The 26,701-nt window shown below is 39.7% G+C and overlaps 1 protein-coding gene across 1 annotated transcript; it reads right to left on the bottom strand.

Annotated features, from left to right (window-relative positions):
• TAB2 (TGF-beta activated kinase 1/MAP3K7 binding protein 2) lies at positions 1–26,010 on the bottom strand. Its single transcript, XM_006872059.1, has 6 exons — positions 25,900–26,010; positions 19,855–21,355; positions 4,085–4,245; positions 3,794–3,887; positions 2,165–2,245; positions 1–143 (listed from the first exon to the last, which is right to left on the bottom strand). Exons 1-6 carry the CDS (start codon positions 25,999–26,001, stop codon positions 1–3), a joined length of 2,082 nt encoding a protein of 693 aa, XP_006872121.1. The 5' UTR covers positions 26,002–26,010.
• Positions 26,011–26,701: the final 691 nt, after the last annotated feature.

Genomic DNA, 26,701 nt, shown 5'->3' with positions numbered 1-26,701 from the left:
TCAGAAATGTCTTGGCATGTCACACTCTTCACAACGGATTAAGGCTGGATGGTTTAAAAACGTACAGGCAGTGCAGTTCCACTGCGCCCCCTCATCATCTTCTGTGTCTTGACTCTTTGGTGTTTTGATGGTGGACCGTTGATCTGTAAGTGAGCCAGAAAAAAAAAAAAAAAAAGTTAAAACTCACCAATTCTGATAAAGTCCTGCAGTTGACCCTCCTAACTGCACCACAGAGCCCAAGGCAGCTGTTGAAGCCCAGGGAACAGCCAGTGGAATCAAACATGTGATCATCATGAGTGCCTGACCTCTCCTCTGGGGCTCAATCACCTCAATATTGTCATAAAAGGGAAAAGAGTATCATTTTCTCCAATTTATAGCAGGGATTTTCAGAAAATCAGTTTCATATGACAAGTAACAGCGAGGATTCCCAACATGTCACTTCAGAGCACGAGAACATGGACCGCATACCCAAGGGTCATGAGAGCTAAAGCTTCATTTCCCACTGAAAAAGGACTCGGGTTTCTGTTTTCAACCAGGAATGGCCATTTTTCTGTCCTCTATCTGCTGGAAGCATAAGCTTTGAATCATACAAAGAAGATATACAGATGATCTGATTTCTAAAGTCTCAGTTATATATCAACCAGAAACACTGGAGAAGTAAGCGAGTGTGAAAATTTTACTTTCTTTCTCATTTTATTTTTGATATTATTTATTTAGTATGGCAGAGTGAGAAGGATACTAGCTTGAGTTGTGAAAACTGAGTTCTGTTCCTGACTGCTACAAAGTCGACTTGCTCTGTGCACCACAGGTAAATCACATATTTCTAGGTGTCTTCTTTCCTACCGAGCAAACTCTGGAAGGTGACTGTGGCCTAAAAGGCCAGTGCTCCAGAGTGAGGAGTGGACAGCGGTGGCCGAGGTATATGAGATAATCATGCTTCTCAAAGGTGGTTTCTAAAATGAAATTATACTTATGAAGCAACTTATTTGGATCCCATTAGAAATTTAGAATAGTGTTGCTAGAAATAGTTTTTTGGATGGTTTATTTGTGAAAGTTCACCAGTTGCTCCTTGGAAACCCTAAACAGGGTAGCTACAAGTTACAACTGACTTGATGGCACTTAACAAGGTAAAAGTAGCATTCGTTACTGAATTTCTCCTGCCAAAGTTTATGATTTTAAACAATGCATATTAACTTGCAAATTTTAAATAATCTACTGAATGTAAATGATACCTCTTCTGCTATTCTAACACAGACACCATTGAGCTTTAGTACATGAAAAATGGGAAATCAAGTTTTATAACAAATTTGAAACAATTAAGTGGTGTTTGGTACTCTGACCTCCTTTGCTGTTGTTGCTCCTGCCAAGTTGATGCTGATTCAAAGCAACCCCAAGGGTCTGTCAATGGCTGAGGTTTTGGAAGTAGACTGCCAGTCCTTCCTTCTAAGACAGCTCTGGGTACACTCAGATCTCCAACTTTCTGGTTAACAGCTGCACGCTTAACTGCTTGTGCCACCCAGGAACAAGGTAATCAATGGGGGACCCTAAATTTTTTTGAATAAAATGGTTTTCTTACATCTAACAATCTCATTAGATACTTACAAGTATTTTTATTCGAGTTATTTGGAAGGTTAAATATCAACCAGAATTGAGGGAAACAGGAAGTCGGATTGCAAAGGATGCCATGTTATTTCTACATTTCATTTTAGCAGTTCAAAAAACCTACAGGAAGACGAACTGATTTCAACAACTAACTAACTAAAAATCTCTGTAAATGAAACAAATGGCTTCTCACCTTAGCCTCAAGGCAAAACATGACAGATTCCTTATTTCCCAAAACACTCAGACAGCATACAAAATTCTCTCTTTGGTATAAAAGTTTCTAAGTAATTGGATTTTTTCTTTCTTCCTGTCATTCATCAAATTATTCATTAAAATACAATTTCACCAAGGTGTCATGCTCATGATTAGTTTACAGTTTTACAAATACTAGTTCTTGTGCTTGATGATCTTTTGTCACCAAGATCTGCTGCTTTGGGGAGTACAAGATGACCCCGGAGCGCTGCATACTACAGACTCATTCAAGAATGGCAAAATCTTTAGGACTTTTACTGAAGTCTCCTTTTTCAAAACGTTACGTTTTCACATTTAATGGATACACTACCTTTGGGTTTCGGTGGCACAGGACCTACAAATCCAATATTGTCATAAAAGTTATGAATAGCGCTGGGATTAAAATGTGGTCCTGAAATAAATAACAATTAAATATGTCAATGTTTATTGCTCAAAAAGATTTAATTAAATTTTTTAAAAAGCAAGCATTTTCTTCATCCTAAGAAAAGTCACAGTATGAATAGAGTAAATGCTCTACTTAGCACCTTAAATCTTAAGTTACATGTAAAACTTTCATACCAGTTGAGGGAGACCTTAGATGACTCACAAACAGAGGCAAACAAACTGGGCAAGACGTCAAAGTCACACTGATAATATATTAATGGAACTAGAGCCTTGTTCTATGTGTCAAAAAATTTTAAATTTACAATGTATTTTAAAATGATCAAACATGGACATTGAGTAAATGAATGGTAGGAAAACCTCACATTACTATAATGGTTCAGATTTATTGAACAAAAGGAACCGGTTCAAGGATTACATATAGTTTCTAGACCGGTACTAACTTTCTTTTTCCTCTCCCAAATGAAATTATGGCATTTTTATATGAATGTCTCAAGATAAAATAAAATAAAGCTAAACATCTTTCAGACGAGTGGATTTCAGAGCGTACTCCAAAGTATGATCAAGGACTTCTTTTCTGTTGGTTTCCTCCTCTATCTGGTTGTTTCCATTTTATATATTTCTATTACTTCTCCAACTCCAGAATTATGTTTAAATTTCAAAATTTCTTTTCAGTCTATTAAATTGTGAACATTTTTTAGTACACTGAGGCAATTACAGCTCGTCACTAACATCTCTCAAGTATGAAAAGTTATCATCCTCCTCAATATGTGTCTGGTGTGATGCTGTAGGATAAAGCACTGGACTGCAAGGTTGGTCTGAACCACAGGTCAGTGGTTCAAACTCACGAGCCACTCCTTGGAAACCCTATACAGGGTCACTATGAGTCAGAACTGACAACAACGAAAATGTATACGCCATATTTATGTTTATTTTCCTCTGTATTTTATCAAATAAGATAGTGCCATTGAAGTGGAGATACCTCTTTATTTGTTTTTTAATGGCATGATTCTTGAAAGGCAAAAATAAAAAGAGGAAAAGGGTGTAAATGTAATTTAATCTTAATGAGTATCATTTTCAAAAGAACAAAACCCTCCCCATTGCTGCTGAGCTGACTCTAACTCAATCCGACAGAACAGAACCGGCCTCACAGGGGATTCCAAGACCAAAACTCTCTCTGGAAGCACCTGCCACCTCTTTCTCCCGTGGGTCCCAATAGCTGAGCACTTCACTGTGGTGCATCAGGGAGCCTCGTTATTTTACCAGATCCTACTAATATATAAAAGCAATACTTTTCATAATACAGTCAGACATACTATCTTCTCTTAATACAGGACCAAAGTCGACTTGAGTGACACAAAAATTGACCAAGTCACCCTCTAATACATCATATAGCATTCTATTTTTTGGGAAAGAGAAAATCAAACCCCACCAATTCTTTAACACTACCTGGCTCCCAAGGCAAGTATTCTGAGACGCTAACATTCTGATCGACAAGTCTGTTTTGAGCCACAGAAAACACAATGACTTGGGCTGGGCAGCCACTGGATGACTTTACCTCGGGCTTGAAAAAGATCAATTTCTTTGGTCAGGCAGTCAACGTCAATCTGGAGTTGTCTATTACAGCTTCTCAACTGCTGCATTTCTTCGAGCTGAAAAAGAATCCCACATAAGCATTGAATTCTCAGGCCCTGAGTTAAGAAAGAGTGGTATTTGGTGGGAAATGGAAAAGACACAAAAGTAAGTGACTTAAAAGCATTTCTAGAAAAAGAGACCAAGTCTTTCCACTTTTGCCGCCTGTCTACTCTCCTGCTCAAGCATGCAGGACTGACTACTGAGGAAGACTTACAGAAGGGATCTGGGATATGGAATTCGATCTTTTCAGGCGCCTTCGAGTTAGATTGTTTTCCATTTCATTGACCTCGGATTTTAATTTATCCAGCTTTTTCTTTTGAATTTCAAGCTCTCTTTGAAGCCGTTCCATTCTGGCCTTCTGGTGTACCAATAAAGCTGCAATACATATTAACAAGCATGAGGACCCACCCATTTAGTAGACTGCCCTTTAAAAGCAGTCTCAAAAAAACAAAACAAATGAATGAATAGTTCTGTGATAAACAAGAATTTCGCAAGAATCCCCAAACCACATTAAAACAGAATATTATGAGTTTAAACTTCCCCAAAAAATTAACTTGAAAATTGTTTGAACAGACAAATGTCACTCTCTTTAGATTTCTTTTTCTTTTTTAGGGTGTGGATAAACCCACTTTACGGTTGGAGATAGCATTTTGTAGCCTAGGAGGGGGCTTAAAGAAGTTCATGGAAAAACTGAATAAAAACGAAATAATGGCAGTTTCCCACAAACTCTCTGAAAACTCCTTGTATTAACTATTCTAACAGCTTGAGTAGTGTCAACTGATTTACTCATGGCTACTTAATTCGGAACTACAAGATCGGTGGTTCAAGCTCACCAGTCGCTCCTTGGAAACCCTATATAGGGTCGCTCTGGGTCGGAACTGACTTGACGGCACTTAACAACAACAAACTGAATTCATATCCGAACTCGTGACAGGACAATCCTTTGACTCCTCCAAGAAGTCTGATGAGTCTGTTGTACACAAGAGGTACTCTAGTATGAACACTTCATAATTCCATAGATATTTTAGGAGGGAATGTGGAGGAGGTCAAACCCACTTTGATGTCTGATACAAATAAAACTGGTAGACGAATTCAGTGCATATGAATGTTAATGTTAACTGCTTCAAATGGCAAAATAGAAACAGTGGCACTATTTAGATAAACCAAAATACTTACATTTTCTTATTATATGATTACAGCTTGTGAAAATATTTCCCCACTATTTTTTAAAGAAGCAAAATCAACAATCAATCTTGTAGCATGAATGACAAGCTACTTTACTTAGGAAACCTTATTACACCATAAAAATTAGCCTTGGGGCTTCCACCAGTCCTATCAGACCAGTAAGGCTGTTCTGATTTTGAGATTTGTTCCCCACTCGACCCAGGACCTCCTATTGTGATCCCCTTCAGAGTAGTCGGCAGTGGTGGTCCGAGTCAGAGAGGCTGGGGCTCCTCTGGACAAATTGTTTCCTTATATGTTTGATTTTCTTCACTCTTCTTTGCTCCGAATGGAGGAGAACAATAGTGGCACATTACCTGGTTGCTCAGAAGCTTTTAAGATCCCAGTTGCTACTCCCCAAAGTAGGCTGCAGGACATTGTCTCTGTGGACTATGTTATGCTAACTGACCTTGGTGTGGCCCTACCTCCTGCCCAGCACCCCCCTCTTGAGATTCTGGTCCTGAGCCCCCAGGCCCAGCCACCCATCTAAAGGGTGAGTCATAAGTTCTTGAAAGTATTTAGGAAGATGAACCATAAATATTTTAAAATCAAATACGCATGTTAAATATTTTGGAATCACTACTGTTGTTATTAAGTGCCATGGAGTCAGTTCCGCTTTATGACCTTATATAGGGTTTCTGAGAATCAGTGAATGGGTTTAAACTGCTGACTTTGTCATTTGAAGTCCAGTGCTGATCCTCCAGTCAGAAACGCACTACAGGAACAATCAAGCAAAACAGATACAGCATTGGAGACAACACAAAACATGCAAGAGAGGTCCAGACAATCAACACTAAAATATCAGAAATGGACAATATACTCAAAGGGCAAAGGAGCAGAGCTGAAGGCATGGGAGCCAGAATCAACGAACCTGAAAATAAATCTCTCAATACTGCTAAGATAGAAGAACAGGCAGAAAAAAGAAAGGAAAAAAAAATCTTAAGAAAGCCTAAGATTCATGTAGGACAACATGAAGAGGAATAAACCTGAGGCTGACTGGAATTTCAGAACAGAAAGAGATAAAGAAAAGCATAGAAAAGATATTAAAGAGTTGCTGGAAGAAAATTTCCCTAATATTTTGAAAGGTAAGAAGATAAGCTTTCAGGAATGAACCCCAAGCAGGACAGACCTCAAAAGGAAATCACCAAGACATATCATAATCAAACTCTCCAAAATCAAAGACAAGGAGAGACTTCCGAAAACTGCTAAGGAAAAAGAAGTGTTACCTACAAAGGAAAGCCAATAAGATTAAGCTCTGATTTCTCAGCAGAAACCAGGCAGGAAAGAAAGCAATGGGAGGATATACACAAAACTCGGAAAGAAAAAAAACTGACAACCAAGAATCAGATATCCAGCAAGGCTGTCAATCAAATATGAAGGCGAAATCGGATTATTTCAGGATACACAGAAATTAAGGGATTTTGTAAAGGTCAAGCCAATGCTCCAACACATACTGAAAGGAGTTCTTTGGACTGAGACTCAACAAGAGCAGACAACAACCAGAGATTTACAGATGTGAAAACTCCACCGGGAACTCAGTCCAGAGATGGAAGACTACAGAACAGTACAAAACTACAAGAATGAAATTAGGAGATCTGGGAGGTCAGTCTATGATCAGGAAGACTAAAAAGCAAAAGAAAGGAAAAGTGTAATAACAGAGATCCAAGTGGTGAGGAAGTCAGGTAGATCTCATGATAAAACAGATAGTCATAAAAAGAAGAAAAACTTAATAAAATATAGGGTAACCTTAAAGAAACTTAAAATCAAGAAAAGGGAAATCCAAGATTATGGAAACATTAAAACTATGAAGAAACTGACAAGAAAAAGAACACATAAAAATGAACTCAGCACAGGAAAACACACAGAACAAAGCACCAGTAGCACCACAAAAAACAAACAGCAAAATGACAGCAGTGAATTCATACCTATCGATAATTACACTGAAGGTCAACCAATTAAATGCACTATTCAAGAGACAGAGCGCGTAGCAGAACAGGTAAGAAAACAGAGTCCTTTAATATGTTGTCTACAACGCATAGCTATTGATAATTACACTGAATGTTAATCGATTAAATGCACTATTCAAGAGACAGAGTGTAGCAGAACAGATAAGAAAACAGAATCCTTTAATATGTTGTCTACAAGATACACACCTAACACGAAAAGACAAAAGCAGATGAAAAATTAAAGGATAGAAGGAAAATATACCAAGATAACTGCAATAAAAAACGAGCTAGAGTAGCAATATTAATCTCTGAAAAAAGAAATTTTAAAGCAAAAACCAGCATAAGAGATAAAAAAGCACATTATCTCATGGTTAAAGGATCAATTGAATAAGAGGACATAACCATAATAAATATCTATGCTCACAATGAAAGAGCTCCAAAATACATAAACCGTAATAGAATTGAAGAAATAGACAACTCTACAAGAATAGTTAAGTACCGTGGAGTCAGTTAGGCAAATCTGCTGCACAAGACCTTTTTAAAGTGTTAAAGATGTCAGCTTGAAGACTAAGGTGTGCTTGACCCAAGCCATGGTATTTTCAATAACCTCATATGCATGCGAAAGCTGGACAGTGAATAAGGAAGACCACAGAAGAATTGATGCTTTTGAGTTATGGTGTTGGAGGAGAATACTGAAAGTACCATGGGCTGCCAAAAGAACCAATAGATCTGTGTTTGAAGAAGTGCTGCCAGAGTGCTCCTTGGAGGCCAGGATAGCCAAACTTCGTCTCTCATACTTCGGACATATTGTCAGGAGAGATCAGTCGCTGGAGAAGGATATCATGTTTGGTAAGGTGGAGGGTCAGAGAAAAAGAGGAAGACCCCCAATGAGATGGATTAGCCAAGTGGCAGCATCAATGGGCTCCAGTGTGGCAACGATAATGAGGTTGGCCCAGGATCGGGCAGTGCTTTGTTCTGCATAAGGTTGTGCCTCGATGGCACCTAACAACAACAACAATGACAACACAATAGTGGGAGATTTTAATACACCACTTTTGAAAGGAGAAAGAACAACCAGAAAGAAACTCAACTAAGAGACAAAGGAACTAAACAACATAATCAACCAACTTGACCTCAGAGATCTTTACAGATCATTCAACCCAGTAACAGCACAATATACTTTGTCCAGTGCACATGGAACATTCTCCAGAAATGACCATGTGTTAGGCCACAAAGCAAGTCTCAATAAATTAAAAAACATCAAAGTATTACTAAGCATCTTCTCAGATCACAATGCTATGAAATTAGAAATCAACAAAAGGAAGATCAAGAAAATAAAATCAAATACAAGAAAACTGAACAACATCCTGCTTAAAAGCTACTGGGTAGTAGAACAAATAAAAAGTGAAACTAAAGGGTTTAGAGTCTGCAGACTCTAGTGGCAGTGGGTAACAGAAGGTAAATAGAACACAAAACTTCTTAAAGAACAAAAGGGGTCATAAGAAAAATTTGATTAAATCTGGAGGGCAGGTAAGGAGGGTGAAAGTAAAGAAATACAGAACAACAACGAAAAGAGACAAAGTAATCCTAAAAAATACATCAGAAATCATAATAAATGCAATCTAATTAAATATCTAATGAAAAACAAGAGCTCAGCAGACTAGATTTAAAAATTCCATCTATATTTTGTTTATACAAAACACACTTGAAAATAGAATTCACTCACCCATTCATTTAAATAAGCTGAAGTACTACTATGTGTCTGATGCGGTTCTAGACATTTGTGCCACTCATGAACAAAAGAGGCAAAGTCCCCTGCCCTTATGGGCTTACTCATCAGTGGTAGGTCAGGGGAAAGGGTGGAGAATAAGAATATAAACAAGGTGCACACAAACTATGGCCAAATCTGTGGGTCAAATCTGGACTTTGGCCTGTTCTGTAAGTCAAGTTTTACTGAAGTACAGCTACGCTCACTCATTTGTTTACTTATTGTCTTATGACTGTTTTTTGCTGTAACAGCAGAGCTGAAAAGCTGTGAAAGAGTCCATGTGGCTTGCAAAATCCTGACAGATCTTGGCCCTTCACTAGATCATGTAAGACTTGTTGACCCTGGAGTAAAATAGGGGCCACCATGGCTCAGAAGGTACAAAGTGGAAGAACTGCAGTAAAACAGACCCTGCGCTTCAGGCACCCCCAGCCATTGCTGGAGGCGTTAAACACAGTGGTACCACCTCTACTTCTGACTAATCTGCTGCAATCCCCTCCCAACCAATGACCAGACAGATGACGCTCAAAACAAAACAAACATAAAACACACAGGAAAACGGAAGTAGAACAATGTATTGGCAAAAGATGTACAGAATTATCATCAAGAAAACCCAGATGTTGGTACTCCTTGGCAGAGAATTGAAAACAACAGTGGTGACGATGCTATTGGGTCTAGTTAGAAAGGTGGACAACATGCAGGACCAGATGGAGAATTTGAGGTGAGAAATGGGAATTTTTAAAGAAGAAGCAAATGTTAGAAATAATCCTGAATCAGAGAAAAAGTATTCCTTTGAGGAGTTTTCTTAGCATAATGGATACAGTCTAATACATATGTAATTGATGAAGTAAAACAACAGAAAAACAAGACAGAATAAATAATAGCCAGAATGTTTCCAAAATGAGTAAAAGATAACAAATCAGATATCCAAGATGCCCAGAACCCCCCAGTTAATCTTGGTCCATGGGGTCACTCACTGTGAAGTGAAAACTGACTAGATGGTTGTTGAGTTTGAATCATTGACCTTGTGGTTCAAATTGATCTTGTGGTCCAGTGCATTATCCCATAGCGCCATACCAGGACTCCACTTAGTGTGAAGGGCTATCAGGTTGGTTCTGACTCATAGCGACCTTATGAAGGTTTCTGAGGAGCAGTTGGTGAGCCTGAACCACTGACCTTGTGGTTCAATCCACCTTGCAGTCTAGTGCATCATCCCACAGTACCACACCAGGGTTCTATTTGTTGTTGTAGTTGTTAAGTGCCGTTGAGTCGATCCAACTCATCGGGACCCTGTGAGGGCTTCTGAGGAGCAGCTGGTGAGCTCGAACCACTGACCTTGCAGTTTAAACTGACTTTGCAGTCTAACGCATGAAACAACAGTGCCACACCAGAACTCCAGGACTCCACTGGACACATTTTAATCAAAGGGCTAGAAACCAAAGATCGAGAGAAAATCTTGAAGGCTGGTAGATATACTCAGCAGATATGCCACTAAAATAAAAATGGTGTAGTAATAGACATTTCAGAAAAAAAAATATATAACTTTAAGGCAAGCACCAGGTAATAAAGCATTAGACTACAAGGCTGGTTTGAACCATAAGGATGGCAGTTCAATTTCACCAGCTGCTCCCTGGAAACCCTATATACAGGGTAGGTAGGAATTGACGTAACGGTACTTAACAACAATAAATGTTATGAAAAAGATTCCTTAACTTAATGGTAAAAGGGAAAAATGCTCATATACATTCTATATGGAAAGTCATATAGCATTTCAATTGATTTTCCAATGACTGCATCTCAGAACATATATTCCCGAACAAGGGCTAAACACGCTCCTAGTCACTTACAACTCCAATAGTAATCTCCAACCAGACACACTTTAGTGTTTCCTTCAAAACCGGAAGGCCAACCACAGAGTTGAGAACTAAACCACTACCAGTGGTATGGTAACCTTTGAATCAATTCCGACTTAGAGCGGCTGACAAGGACAGGGTAGGTCTATCCCATCAGGTTTCTAAGGCTGTAATCTTTAAAAAATCAGAATGCCAAAGCTTTATCCATGGAGTTGATAGTGGGTTCGAACCACCAACCTTTTGGTTAGCAGCTGAGTGCATCACTGTTGTATCACCAAGGCTCCTTGAGAATAATATAGTCTTTAGCATAACATAAAGAGAATTTAAGAGAAATAAAGAAACTAGTTACTAAAGATATACAAGGGAAAATTTCCTGTACCCCTACCATTTATTTATCTATCAATTATCACAGACTTAAAAGTCAAGCTATAAAAATTTAATTTTACTAGCCAGGACGTTTATTCAAAGATGGCTAACTGAGCAACTGCATTTATATAATCTTCTCCCCGCTGAGACCCCATGAAATGACAGGAATAAAATATGGCACAGCCCAACAACAATAAAAAAAAGAAAGGCAATAAATTGGACAGGAGATTTCAACAGGTTTCTAGAAGACTGAAAGCCAGATGAAATGCCAGACTCATGAAGGTGAGTGGAGACAGCTGCGATCTCATGGATATAAGGAGGGCACTGCAGCAAAGAGACAGCTCACTGGCCCTGCCAGTTAAAGAGGCCCCACCTGTTGGAGGCTGCAGGTAACAACAGGGGGCAGAGTGAAGAATGGGCCTGAAAACAGGCGGCAGCGTAACTGGCTCTCTGTATAGGGAACAGTCAACTTTTCCCCAGCCTGTGTTCATCCTTAAGGTCCTGATGCTGGCGAGTTTTCCTGCTGGCTCCTTACCTATTCATCCATCACAGAGCAGACACACCTGGCTTATACCCACAGGGTGTTCAAGCAGCTGTCACTAACCGTCAGGGAGCACAGCTGATACACAAACTAGATAAAGATAAAACTCAATCCTGGTCAAGTGAAGAAAGCTCAGGAGAGAGGAGAGAAGTAACTTCAATTCTTATTAGTATCAGCAAGAGACTTGAGACAAGACATTACACACCATAAAACACCAATTTTCTGTGAGAAAGGAATCAGAGAAGAACTACTTCTGAGAAGTGAAATGAACTGCTGCCGAATGGACGTTTCATAGCTGGGTTGGAGCAAAGTAAGACAATACCATAAAATGTAGACTAGAAGACAAGGAGATGAAATAAAGTGAGGACGAATAAAACGTCGGTCCTGGATGCCATGTATCTGAACAAGAAGCGCTCCAGAGACAACAGAAAACACTTGGTGGGGATGAGCAGAGGGTTTCCTGAAGCCAGTCTTTAAAGTGAAGCAGCCCACTGAACATGGGGTGGACGACTGGCAGCAAAGACCCACACCCAGACACACCATTGTGAAGTTCTGACAATCAGGATACAGGAAATCCCTCGATATTTCCAGGAGGAAAACACAGGTCACATATGAAGGCACAAGAACCAGTGACAAAGGCTTCTGCTCAGTGACACTGACCCTCATCTTCTGAGAACAAATGATTTTCAGTCAGCACTAGGGTATGGAGGTCTTTTCATAAACTTAAGGACCTATGGAATTTCTCTCTCCAACCCTTTGTATAACAGGCAGACATCTGAGGAAATGTTTTCGTAATATGTAGGCATAAAGCAGGAAGGAAAAGAATATAGGTGGAACAGATGTCTAAGAGCAAAGAAAATCACTCAATCCCTGGATGATGGCTGTGAATGAAGCCTAGTGAACAAGCAGTAATATTGTAACAGGGAGGAGAAGTTCCAGGAGAAAAGTCTAGAGATCAAAGGATATGATCAAGGCAGTGAATGAGAGAGACGAAAAAAAGCAACAATGAGAATTTCCAAGGAAAACAAAAAGTTGTACAAGAAACATATATATGTTTCTTGGCTCTACAGTGAACACGTACAAAACTGACTTACATACATTCTTACATGTCAGGAAACAATAGCTTCCTATTTTGATATTTTTTCATTTAATACAAACTTCTATGGTTTTATTTTTGTTGTTGTTATACCTGACCCAAGCCATGGTATTTTCAATAACCTCATATGCATGCGAAAGCTGGACAGTGAATAAGAAAGACCGTAGAAGAACTGATGCTTTTGAGTTGTAGTTTTGGAGGAGAATATTGAAAGTGCCATGGGCTGCCGAAAGAACCAATAGATCTGTGTTGGAAGAAGGGCAGCCAGAAGGCTCCTTGGAGGCCAGGATGGCCAAACTTTGTCTCTCATACTTCGGACGTATTGTCAGGAGGGACCGTTCAATGGAGAAGGATATCATGTTTGGTAAGGTGGAGGGTCAGCGAAAAAGAGGAAGACCCCCAGTGAGATGGATTGGCCAAGTGGCAACACTGATGGACTCAAGCGTGGCAACAATTGTAAGGTTGGCCCAGGATCGGGCAGTGTTTCATTCTATTGTGCATAGGGTTGCTATGAGTCGGTACTGACTCGATGGCACCTAACAACAACAACAACAACTATGGTTTTGTAACAACACTTTTGATTTACCCTTGTACTCTAAATCATTGTTATTTGTACAACTTTGAAATATATAGATAAGACAGATATATATAAAATAGCTATGTATACATATATACATAAGCTTGAGAAAAATGAAAACAACATCTAACTAAACTGAAGTCTTAAACCTGCCTAGAAAACTCAGGAGGGTCGTTTTACTCTGCCATATAGGGTCTGTGAGCCAGAATCAACTTGATAGAATAAATTTAAAGCATAATAATAAGCCATGCGAAATATGTATGATAGTGATATTTTAGCTACTCAGCCAAAATTACACTAAGTTTTCAGTATTGTGGAATTCAAGAGAATTTGGATAGTAATGAGGTTTGCGTTAATTTCTGTACTACCTGTTCAAAAAGCCTTAGATCAATTAATATTATGAGTGAAGTGGGAAGGAAAGAAATAAAAGAACAAACTATTTCAAGAGTTTATATACTATTACTCTGTATTTAAAAATTATTATCACACTAAAGGAAAAACTTTTGTTACACTAGTTCATTTTATACATTCCTTAATTTAACTTCAAGCTCTTTGAGAATAAAAACTGAATTCAAACACAAGGTTTCTGAGGTTATAAATCTTTATAATCCACCAGTGGCTGGTGGATTTGAACTGCTGACCTTGTGGTAAAAAAAAGTTACAAAATAATTGGAACAACAGGGCTCTGGGATACAGGGATCTAGGTATAGCTTGAAGAGGGTAAATAATACTAAAATCCTTGACTGCCTTATGAATATTAGTTTCCCTTGCCTACTATTGTAAAATAGACACTTGAGTGGTATAGAAAGGAATGTTGGGAAACATGATTAGAGAAAACTTGTAAGCCCGTCTTCAGCCTATAACTGATTGGAATACCTCAAAGGGGTTCTACAACTCGCTCAGTGAAATAGGCCTTGTGCAAAGCCTTTACAGAGTATAGGACCTTAGGTGGAATCCTGAGTCCCATCCACAACCTTGTGAGATGAGACATTCCCACTAGAAAGGACAAGCAGACTGGAACAGCTACAGTGACAGAAGATACATCTTCATAATGAACCTGACCTATACTCAGAGCGGTAGTTACTCTAAATACCAACAGAGAGGGAAAGAGTCTTCAAATCAAGTATCAATGCTATCCGCTCTGTGCACAGGGTAGATAGGGACGGGCAACTTAGACATTGGCTATCTAAAATGAGGGGGCAATAAAGGCACAAAGTGACTGGCTTACAAGATTTCAAGAGGGAACTTAGTTTAAGAGGGTGGGGGGAAAGAAAGAGTCCCCACTGAAGAGCTATCATCTTGTCTAGATGGATCTGGTGAAAGGAGATGATGATAAGATTCGCAAGATTCAATAGTGAATAACTGTTAACATGACTAATCGCGACTGTCACACTTGTAAAGGTAGAAGTTTTGTAACAGAAAAAGGGGAGTAGTTAATCTTACAGTCCAGAAACAGAGGACCCTAGGACCATCAAGAGAGAAGCGCACAAACAGAGTGCGGGAACTTATCCAGAGAAGCAGCAGAGCCAGAGATGAAGGCAGAGATGGGAGCATGAAGAGAGGGTGCGGCCAAGGACTCTAGATTCATCAACTAAGAAGAGAAGGACTAAGAACTGGTGGCCAGGAGGAACTTGCAGAATGTGCCCTTTGGAGATGTAAATTATTATATATGCCTGAGTGGGGTTTTTTTGTGTTTTTTAAAAAAAGCTAAAGTGGATAAAGAGAAATACTTTTAAATGATGGTATATGGAGGGGATTATAATCAATGTAATGAAACAAGTTATATTAATTGTTGAATGTGAAACTGATGATGTGTCCTGTAAACTTTCACTCAATCCAAAATAAAAACATTTGAATAAAAAAAAAAAGTTACAAAATAAAAGATGTATATTTCACCTACATGGTGACGGGTTGTGTAAAAGAATATTCTTTCAAATGTGCCCAAAACGAACCCCTTTTATGAATGAGGGAGCAGACTGGTAGTGCACCATCTGCTGTGGACTGGTGTCACTAGTGCCAGGCACTAACTAGTTCTAACTCTCCATCTTACACTCTACATCAGACCTCCCCACACCTCCCAAGTTAGCTGTGTCTATGTGAGCTGTTCTGGCTTTAGGATCCATGTGTCTGAGCAGCTGGAGGAGATAGCACGGATTTGCCTGCACAATCTGGAAGTATGGCGATGGGGCACTTTCGTCTTCCTGGGACCCTATGAGGAGGACACAGAGAAGAGTCCATCAGCTTGTCTATGAAAGCTGGGTATAAACCTTTGTGGTTTTCAATCATGACTGCTAAAGCAGCATAACCAATGCTCAATGATATATTGATCAAATAAAAAATACACATATATTTTGACAAAGCAATTCTATTCCTAATACCTCTTCTGCCAACATACTTGGACACAGGTAAAAGTGTGTATACAAAAGGATTTTTACTGCAGCACTGCTTATAAAAGCAAGCTTAATAACGAAGGTCCATCAAGAAAAGACTGGCTAAAGAGATTACGGTACAAAATATTTTGGAGCCAGTTTTTTAAAAAGCAGTTCTATGTATATATAACAGGGCCCTGGTAGTATAGTGGTGGTGGTGGTGGTGTGTTATGGAGTTGGTTCCAACTCATAGCGAACTTGTATAGGGTTTCTGAGGCTATAAATCTTTACAGGAGCAAAAATTCTCATCTTTCTCCCACGGAACAGCTGGCAGTTTTGAACTGCTGACCTTGAGGTTAGCAGCCCAACTTGTAACCACTACGCTACCAGAGCTCCTTGGTAATCTAGTGGTTACAGTTTAAATCTACCAGGTGCTTTGCAGAAGAAAGAGGAGGCTTTCTGTTCCCGGAAAAGTTTACAGCCTCGGAAACCCTATACAGGGTTGCTATGAGTAGGAACTAACTTGATGGCACTTAACAACAACTATGTATGTAGTATATATGTGGACTCCTGGTGTGGCCCTGTAGGATAAGCACTGGACTGTGAACCACAAGGCTGGCAGTTCAAACTCACTAGGTGCTCTTTGGAAACCCTATGAGTTGGAACAAACTTGACGGCACTTAACAACAACAACAAATATATAGAAGTCCTTGTGTGGGGCTGTAGGATAAGCACTGGACTGTTAACTGCCGCTCCGCAGAAACCCTATACAGGGTCACTAATAGTCAGAACCGACTTGATGGCACTTAACAACAACACGTCTATATACATAAAGGAGCTAATATTTATATATTTTAATACTAAATTATTCCTTTTTTTTTTTCTTGAGCAAATATAAGCAGGGAAAGAGACACGGCGTGAGAGGGCTGGGGAGGGAAGGTCTCATTGAAAAGGAGCTTTCTGAGTAAAGATCTGGAGGAAGGAAAGTAACAAACTGGATTTCTGGGAGAAATAATTTCAGAAAGAGGGCTTAGCAAGTACAGAGGCCCTAAGGCAGCAAGAAAGCCAGTAGGGAACAGAGGGAATCAGGGGGGTTGTACCAGGGAAATACACTGGGGAGGAGACAGCAGATTGTTTAAGGTCCTGTCATTTCCCCTTTGAGTGACACAGCCAGCCATTGTGTGCAGAGGAGGACCTGACTCCCGACCAACTTATGCTTTTAGTAAGAACACTTCGCTGGCTGCGTGTTAAAAGCTGACCACAAGGAGACCTGCGTGAATGTAGGCAGGTAAGTTAGAAGGCTATTTCAATATCTACCTGGTGACTCAAGCTGAAGTGGTGACGGGGGAGGCTGGTATGAAAGCACAGAATTCTTGATATACACTTTGAATGTTACAGAGTTGATAAGATTCGTTGTTGAGTTAGATGGGAAATGTGACAGAAGAAGAAATCACAGATGCCCATGGTTTCTGGTCTGATAACTAGAAGAATTAGTGATCACTAACTGAGATGGTCAATCTTCAACCATTTCAAGAGGTAGCATATGACCAAGAAGGGATGGTGTACTGAGTGAAGACATCCAAGTGGCACTAAAGGCATTGCCCAAAAAAACCAAGGCTCCAGGAAGTGACGGACTACAAACTGAAATCTTTTGCATCACTGAGGCACTCACTCATCTATGCCAAGAAATTTGGAAGACAGCTTACCTGGCAAACTGATAGCAAGAGATCCATATTTGTGCCCATTCCAAAGACAGGTGACTCAATGGGGAAATCACCAATATCATATGCAAGTAAAGTTTTGTTGACGATAATTTAAAAACAGCTGCATTGACAGAGAACTGGCAGAAAGTCACGCTGGATTCAGAAGAGGATGTGAAACTAGGGATATTAATGCTGATATCAGATGGATCTTGGCTGAAAACGGGGAATGCCAAAAAAGATGTTTTCTTGTGCTTTCTTGACTCTGCAAAAGCTTTTGATTGTATGGATCATGACAAGCTATGGGTAACACTGTGGAAAATGGATACTCCAGGACACTTAATTGTGTTTACGAGGAACCTGTACATAGACCTCGAGGCAGCCATTTAAACAGAACAAGGGATACTGAACAGTTTAAAATCAGTAAAGACGTGTGCCAGAGTGGTATTCTTTCGCCATACTTATTTAACTCGTATGCTGAGCAAGTAATCCAAGAAGTTAGATTATACAAAGAAGAATTTGGCATTGGGATTGGAGGAAGACTCATTAATAACCTGCACTAATGCAGATGATAGTTGAAGTACTTACTGATGAAGATCAAGGCCACAGCCTTCAGTATGGATTGTACCTCAATGTAAAGAAAACAAAAATCTCACAACTGGATCAATAAATGACATGATAAATGGTGAAAAGACGGAGGTTGTCAAAGACTTCATTTTGCCTAGATCCACCATCAACACTCATGGAAGCAGAGGTCATGAACTCAAACGATGTATTTCATTAGGCAAATCTGCTGCATAAGACCTCTTTAAAGTGCTCAAGAGCAAAGGTATCAGTTTGAGGACTAAGGTGTGCCTGACCCAAGCCATGGTATTTTCAATAGCCTCATTATTCATGTGATATTTGGGCAATGAATAAGACCATAGAAAAACTGATGACTTACACTGTAGTGTTGGAGAATAATATTGCAAATACCATGGACTACCAGAAGTAAAGCAAATCTGCATTGGAAATACTGCCAGAATTCTCCTTAGAAGCTAGGATGGCTATACTTCATCTCTCATACTTCACACATATTATCAAGAAGGACCAGTCCCCGGAGGAGAACATCATGCTTGGTAAAGTGGAGGGTCAGCGAAAAAGAGGAAGACCACCCAATGAGATGGACTGGCACAGTGGCAGCAGTGTTTCACTCTATTGTGGATCGGGAAGTGACTCAGTGGCATCTAACAACAGTAGCATGTCCACTTTATTGAAAGTTTTATCAAATCATCTTCATAAAATATTGTATTTTCCCGTTAAGAATCAGCAACCATTTATATTATGAAATCTATTAATTTGAGGAATGATAAGGAGAAGAGAATTTGGGAGAAAAGGAATTAAAAATCAATGGAATCAATAATGGTTTATTAAAATTCAAACACTGCTGACACTAAACAAAGATGATTCCAAATAGTTGCAAATATGTGGAAAATAAACACGATTCAGATAATTTTAGTGCAATCGGTCATGCCACACCCACATGTCTATTTGCAAGAGAGTATGCCTCACCATTGGAGCCTGTGATTAGGCCTGTACATTTTTATTTTTTCAAAGTTCCACAGGTGCTTACGAGATTTGAGAACATTCCAGCTCATCTTGAGTCAAGAATTACTAGAATACAACTGCTTGAAACAAAATAAATCACAACAACCAGACCCCTCTAACGAAGTCAGAAGTAAAGTCACCGTAAGAAAATTTTCTAAAGGTAGTGTAGAGCAGGTAGTGTGCATGTAGGGCTGCATGCTAACTGGGTGTGAACTTATATTTGCCAAGCTACAAATAATTATACTCAAGGATACAAATATGACTAACATATGACCTTACTCTAACGGGCTCATTGTTAAAATATAACACAGAAATTGTCTCTAAGTCAATGAACTCAGATATACCTCAGTGTTATACTAACATCCACTAGTCTTTTTCAGAAAAGGATAATCAACAGAGACAGATGGAAACCTACCTTTTTCATTCACAATTCCAATTCAATTAACTGACATTTAAAGGAGAGTGAAGGAGATAAGAATAAAGAACAGGATTCAGATTTCTCTGTGGGTTAAATCACTCTAGGACTCATGTAGCAATTTAGACTTTGATATCAGTCTATATAATGGTATATTGTTAAAATAAAGAGTTTTTTGTTAACTCTTCAAATATCTGGATAAAGCAGGTCAACTAATCATTTATTAAAATGTGTTTACTGATTTGCAGAAAATTCAAAGGGTAAGTCATCATAATGACAGGAAAAGATTAAAGCGCTATAAATATTTTTAAAACCTTCCGGAATCCAGCTGACTATTATGAAGATCTGAAAATGCTGCTATCCAAAAGTCAAGTTACATGTTAATATAATTCAAATACAAAATTCATATGGATACACTCATCATGTGGGGCAACATGTGAATTTCTAAAAGATGCAATAATAAGGCCATGCTCATTTCTGCTGTGAAAGTGAAGGTACCCCAGTCAGCCCAGCAGGGAGAATGGTCCCACTCTGAATACTCTGCTTACCTTGTGTGTAGGCAGCATCATCAGACCCCATACTCAGTTTCCGCGCTTCACTAATCCTATCCACGTGTGCTAAAGCAGGGTCCGTGAGGTGCGGAATATTCTCTGGTTCTACGTAATGATCAGGATGATTGAGAAGATTTGTAAGTTCAAAGGTAGGGGACACCACCCCTGGTGAAACTGCAGGGGGCTTATTGGGAGAAACTGTGATTTTGAAAGTGTACTTCGTATTGGGCTGAGTGACCACTACTCGAGGAGAAGTGGCCGAGTTATTGCCTAGTGCTCGACTTTTGGGAGGGTGGTGATGAATGAAGGCAGGACCCATGCTCACTTGCCCAGACATGTTCCTGGAGGCAGCAGATGCGCCCGAATTTGTGGATATGAAGAGCGTGGGCTGGTTCCGCAAGCCCTGTTCATCTCCTGTGGTGGCATTGGCTGAAATATAGACCTTGGGTTGGCTACGGGTCATCACCTCATCAGTATTTGGGGGGCTGGCTGCTATGTAAACAGTGGGCTGGTTTCTATTTAAGGTCTGGCTGTTGACCGAAGAGGAACTGCTGGAGGTTCGAGGCCCAGAAGAACGTAATTTTGAAGAATTGTTTCTTTGTGGGGGTTCAAGTTTAATTTCAATCTGGTTTTTCCGAGGTCCTGTTGAAATATTCTGAATGTTGTATTGGCTGTGAGCAGAAGGCTGTGAGCTACCAGATGAATGAATTGTTGGTGGCTGTGGCGTAGTCGGTGAACTGATGGGCATGTAGACATGAGAGGTCTGGTGGCCTTGCTGGTTCGGCTGTTGGGCTGAGGTATGTGACAGAGGATTTGATGCAGGGTAAGTAGTCCAGGGACCAGGCTGTGAAGGTGGATAAACTTGTTGAGGGTTCATGGGATTAAACTGAGATACCCAGCCAGAATGCTGCTGTGTTTGTCGCGCTGTACCACTAGGAGTTGTAATGTAAGGCCTAATATAGATAGAATTTCCCTGTGGACTGTTTAGTACAGGTGGAGGGACACCATGTATGTGCAAAGATGTAGGAGTATTACGACCAGTCTGGATATTTGGGGCTAACGTTACCATAATAGGATTAAATCTGGGAGTTTGTTGAGAAAGGTTAGCAGTTCCTTTGCTGCCTAAGTGAAATCCAAGGTGTGGTACTGAATTTGCAGCGCCAGCTGTACTGGACATCCCAAACACGTTAAAGCCTTGAGGAACTTGAGCTGGTGCTGTCTGTGGCTCCTGCTGAAATAATTCATGATTCGACTGACCACCCTGAAGTTGTCCATCACTGATGCTGTGAGTTAGAGTCCTACTTCCATTCATTCTATTTCCTTCTCTTCCATGGTGGTAAACGTTCTGTGATTGCAAGTCCAAGTTGAGAGAAGTCATGTGATTGCGTAGACCAGAAATTCCAGAATCATCGGAAAAATTCAAGTCTCCTTCACCATAAAGATACCGTGTACTCTCCTGAGAGAGAACAGCACAGCAGGCATCCAGGTTATTATTATTCTACAAACAAAATAAAGCAGCTTGATGTTAACAACCAGAAGCCAATGATTACACTGTTATCACTAGGAAAATACAGGATTAACAAGGACTAAGTTAGTATGACCATGACAGATACCATCTGAACCTTTTCATTCAAAAAGAACTATCTTTACCCAAATGACTGAATTTACAATCAATCCTCACCAGTAATGGAAAAACTCTCTGACTAGTAATGAGGAAAATCAAACAAATCAGGGTTCTCTTTAAGGAGACAGTTTTGAAGAAAAAGGGTTTATGCAATGTAGTAAAATTGTAATCTAATTGAAAGCTGTAATTTGAACATCAAAATATAATAATTCAATTTTAAGTAAAAATACTATTCAGTTAAATTTCATGGTAAGCACTGGATTGGTAATTGCATTTCGGCAGTTCAAACCCACCAGACGTTCTCAGAAACCCTGTACAGGGTTGCTAGGAGTTGGAACAACAACAACAACAACAACAAGTTAAAATTTATTTACTAAATAGATAAGTAAACATATAACACAAGGATTATAAGGTTGGCACAGGATTGGGCAGTGTTCTGTTGTGCACAGGGTCACTATGAGTTGGTACTGACAACAGCAACAAATAACACAAGGATGTAAGTACTTCCAAAATAAGGGATCTAAGGAGTGAGTAAAGTCAAGAAGAGAAACTTCCGTTGTCTTCAGAAACAAGCTGTTTAAAAAGGATGTATACAGAGCAAAAAAATGAAGGTGTAATTTGACTTGCTTGTATTGTGGATTGTTGTTGTTTAGTGCCGTCGAGTTGGTTCCGACCCATAGCGACCCTGTACAGGGTTTCCGAGGCTATAAATCTTTACGGGAGCAGAAAGCCTCATCTTTCTCCCGCGGAGCGGCTGGTAGTTTCGAACTGTTGGCCTTAAGGTTCGCAGCCCGATTCGTAACCACTACGCTATCAGAGCTCCTATTAGGGTTTTTTTAGCTAGAAAAAGTTCTGAAGCAATATACTAGAGGAGGATCTCAAGAGAAAGGACAGAAGCCCACCCAAGTGAAAAGGGAGAACAGTCCCCCAAAGCAAGGATGTTACCAAGTAAACAGATGTTACCCTACGGGTTCCAGAGAGCATAACATAGCTTTATCGAAAACACTGCGTTTATAGATGGTAATGGATTTAATGATACTGGTGACGGTTACACATACGATTGATAAAACTGGTGTCACGGAATTATATACATGAAAGAGGATGAATTGGCAAATGTTGTGTTATCACTATTTTTATAAAAATTAAAAAACCTCTCCTCTCCCAAGTTTGACATAGACCCCTAGTTGTATACTCCCCATTCCTTTGTCATATTTCTTGTTAAATCAGCTAAAAAGCACATTACCTGGATGTTCAAATGACTGTGAACTCAATTTTAAAGGTTGTGGGGTCTGTCTCATGGGTAGGTGACAGGCAGATTTCATTTTGTTGAGCATACCATAGTGAGCTTGTTGTTAAAATCAGATTAATACAGGGAAGGTGGTATTACTTGTGTGCTCAAAGGAAATTAAAAATGAAGTATTTTCTATTTTTTTGGTAAAGTTGAAAAGCATATTTAAATGTTTCATTTTTTGAAAAGTTAATTCATGTATGCAGATCAAAACAGTATTAAACAATATACTGAGAAGGTTTATTCCTTCTGCCTCCATTAGGTGGGTTCCCTCATGTTTACTATAGATGGTTTCTTCTGTTGTTGTTCAAACTGGAGGCTGAGTGCTTACCCTGTGATTATGGATTGCTGCTGTCAGGTGTGTTCATGTCGGTTCCAGCTCGTAGACACCCTGTATAGGGCTTCTGAGGAGAGGCTGGTCAGTTTGAACTCCAGATTACGGATGGTCATGTTCATTTAACCTTAATTTAACCAGTATTTTTTTTTAAGGCGCACTGGTGTTGCAGTGGGTTAAGCAATGCCTGCTAACTGCAAGGTTGGTGGTTCCAATCCACCAACCACTCCATGGGAGAAAAATGATACTGTCTGTTCCCATAAAGATTGAGTCTTGGAAACCTCATGTGGGAGTGAGAATTGACTTATAGTAATGGGCTTAGTTTTGGTTAGCATTTCTTTGTGCACACAGGGTGAGCTACACATGTTTCTATACTTATTCCCTCTTGAGCTCTGGTAGCGTAGTGGTTACTTTCGGGCAGCGAACCGCAAGGTCAGCAGTTCGAAACTACCAGCTGTTCCATGGGAGAAATATGAGACGTTCTGCTCCCGTAAAGATTTACAGCCTGGGAAACCCTGTACAGGGTCACTATGAGTCGGAACCGACTCCATGGCACATAACAACAACAACATTCCTCTTCTATGTGCTACCATGCATTTTATTTCTTTAACATATCCGGAAGATTACAGACATAGTGAGAGCATGCTGACGTTGTGCCCTTTAAAAAAAAAAAATCTTTAATAATTCTACAAAAGGCTCTAGGCTTTGCTCCCAGTTAAGGTACTTCAAGGTCTCTATAGCAGCTACACGAAAATGCCCTGGACAGCTCTTTCACTATGAAGTCTTGCAAAATTGTATCAGAGATTCAACAATATTTTCTTACTGGTTTTTCCAATGACTCACTGAACACTTTGGCATAGCTTTATTTAACCACAGAATTGCACTTTCTTTGAAAAATTAAGGAGAGGACTGTGAACCACAAGGTTGGCAGTTCAAGTCTACCAGTTGCTCCATGGGAGAAAGATGAGGCTTTTATCTCCTTTGAAGATTAAAATCCCCGGATACTCTATACAGGGTTACTGTAAGCCGGAACTGACTCCACAGCACTTAACAACAATATCTGGGCTCTAGGGATGGCGATCTCTTCCCTACTATCTGATCCTTCCCCATACTTTAACTTATGACCTCATTTTTATGACTTGTTTCCTCCTCACTGAGTTTATCTCTCACATTCTATATTCACGAATGTGAACTCTTGATTCAAGCACCAAATTTATTTATTATGGACTTTCTATTCTACCATTATTACTAAGGAGCCCTAGTGGCATAGTGGGTTATGCGTTAGACTGCTAACTGTGAGGTCAGCAGTTCAAATCTGCCAGCTGCTCCACGGGAGAAAGATAAAAGACATTCTGCTCCCGTAAAGATTCACAGCCTTGGAAATCCTATACTAGGTCGCTATGAATTGGAACCGACTTGACCACACACAAACACCATTACCACCACCATTGTTATTGCTATTAGTATTGGCTGCTAACAATGGCTGAGCACTCAGTATGAATCGGGTATCCTTTTCCAAGTACTGTTGTTGTGTGCTTTCATGCGGGTTCTGTTTCAAAGACCCTATACAGGATTTATGAGTGGCTCGTTAATTTTACCTACTGACCTTACAGTGAGCAGTTCAGTGAGTATCCTACAGTGCCAACCCATGTATTAGTGTATTTAATTCTCTGTGAATTAAAAAAAAAATTCCATTGTACAGATGAGAAAAATGATGGTCAGAGAGGCTAACTAAATTACTACTGATAACTGTCAAAATTTGAACTCATTACCAAACGTATGCTCTTGACCACAGCCCTACAGAAATAGCCAGGTAGCCAGAGATGCGTGGAGGAGGCTGGGGCCTGGCTTAGAGATCAGGCTATGGAGCATGACAGGATTCCAGGTGACAGTCCTAGACACAGGGACTTTATTCTGAAGAGCATGGAGACACAACATTTGCATCTAGAAGGACACTTTGGCAGAAGTAAGGAGGATGGGTCCAAGAGGTCCAAAGTGGGTTAGACTAAAGGCAGGTACGTCAACTTGTAAGTACAGAGAAAGGTTACAATAACGTGAACAAATGTCTGCACTTGGTAGCAACGGAGATACTGAGCTGCTTGGAAATTTCACACAACTGCAAACTTAAGAGTAAATATGTCTGGCTGAGCCCAAAATACTTTCTATAACTAGTTTAACAAGCTCCAAAATAGTTTCATTAGAAAAATGTCCATTAAATTACATGGTTAGACACAGTATCACTAAGTATGTAAAATAATAGTGTTTCAAAAATTTTGTACACCAACAATAATGTAAAAATTCATCAGAAGCTTAATGATATGCATCAGAATGCTTACAAGTTACAAATTCAGTAACGATAAAAAACAAACTTTTTTTTCCTTTAAAAATTGGGACCTTTGGCACCATCTAGTCAAATGCTTTCATTTTATAGTTAAGAGGACTGAAGTAACAAAGAGAGCATATGACCTGGGGTCTCCAATCAGAATTACTAGCCCAAGTTTCCTGACTCACTATTTAATGTTTTCGTACTTTCATATGAAGATCTGGAATTTTAAGAAGCTCTGCAGGCGAAGTAGGAGGGAGAAAAGTGAAATGAGCTGGTACCTAGTGAGTAGGGGCCAGCCATTAACGGCCTACATGAGGATCTCATTTAACCCTCACGCCTCCTGTCCACAATACACACACGGGGTAGAGAGAGCTTAACTAACCACCAACAGAAAGAGATAAAGGAGCTGTTCTGGGCTTAAAGTAAGTACTGGGTTTGTGTGAACAAATTCAGAATCATTGACCACTGACCTGTAGCATGCACCTGGATACAACAACTTCTGGGACTTCAGGGAATTTTTGTCGCAGGTCATGTAAAACCTGAAAATCAATTTGGTGGCTTCCTTGGGCCATTCGTGTGTTGCCTGATCAGGACTATTACACAGCAGGCAATTCTAGGCCTTAGTGGAAACAGTTCTCATCTCTTCTGTCCAAGCATTTTCTGTGAAAGAAAAAACAAACTGAATGAGAAGTACTGCTGTAGATTTAAAATGTCATATAAAGGGCATGGGACTGACTACTGGACACCGACTAGAAACTACGAATGCATTATTCAGGCCTAGGTCCCTTCAGCTCCTAACTCTTGATGGCAAACATCACTACTAATCCCTAGACGTCACAGGCTCTACGCCAAAGGCATTTAGTCTGAAACCACTGTCAAGGATGTCTTTCCTCATTCTTTTAACAGGGGAATGGATACTTGGCTGATTTTATTTCCTAATGAGCAGTGGAGAGCCTGAAGTGAATAATTCTATTTGGTCTACTTAAAATTCTTAGTTTGGACCCTGAAAACCTGTGACTCTACAAGTTACTCTGTGTACTTTTCTCTAATAAAACGCAATGATCCATAACCCAATGATTTGAAATTCTGTCATACTTTGCAGATATATTTAATCCTTAAATGTACCATCAATTTATTCCCATCAGCTTAACAGCATTTTATTTCCTCTGCTTCTATTAAATGTTAAGTGCCCTCGAGTCAGTTTTGACTCATAGCAAGCCTATATAGGGTTCTGAGGAGCAGCTGGTGGGCTTGAACCTTGTGGTTCTCAGT

The sequence above is a fragment of the Chrysochloris asiatica genome, unplaced genomic scaffold (genome assembly GCF_000296735.1).
Source record: "Chrysochloris asiatica unplaced genomic scaffold, ChrAsi1.0 scaffold00182, whole genome shotgun sequence".
Taxonomy (NCBI): Eukaryota; Metazoa; Chordata; class Mammalia; order Afrosoricida; family Chrysochloridae; genus Chrysochloris; species Chrysochloris asiatica.
Note: the sequence above shows the minus strand (reverse complement) of the source record. Positions and strands in the feature narration are given on the sequence as shown.

Bases quoted from the DNA above. Each gene is read 5' to 3' on its own strand.
- TAB2 (XM_006872059.1), bottom strand. From the start codon at position 26,001: ATGGCCCAAGGAAGCCACCAAATTGATTTTCAGGTTTTACATGACCTG. The intron at 4,246-19,854 runs GTAAGCAGAGTA...TATGTATTGCAG, and splicing joins TGATGCTGCCTACACACAAG to CTTTATTGGTACACCAGAAG. The intron at 3,888-4,084 runs GTAAGTCTTCCT...ATTCTTTTTCAG, and splicing joins CCATATCCCAGATCCCTTCT to CTCGAAGAAATGCAGCAGTT.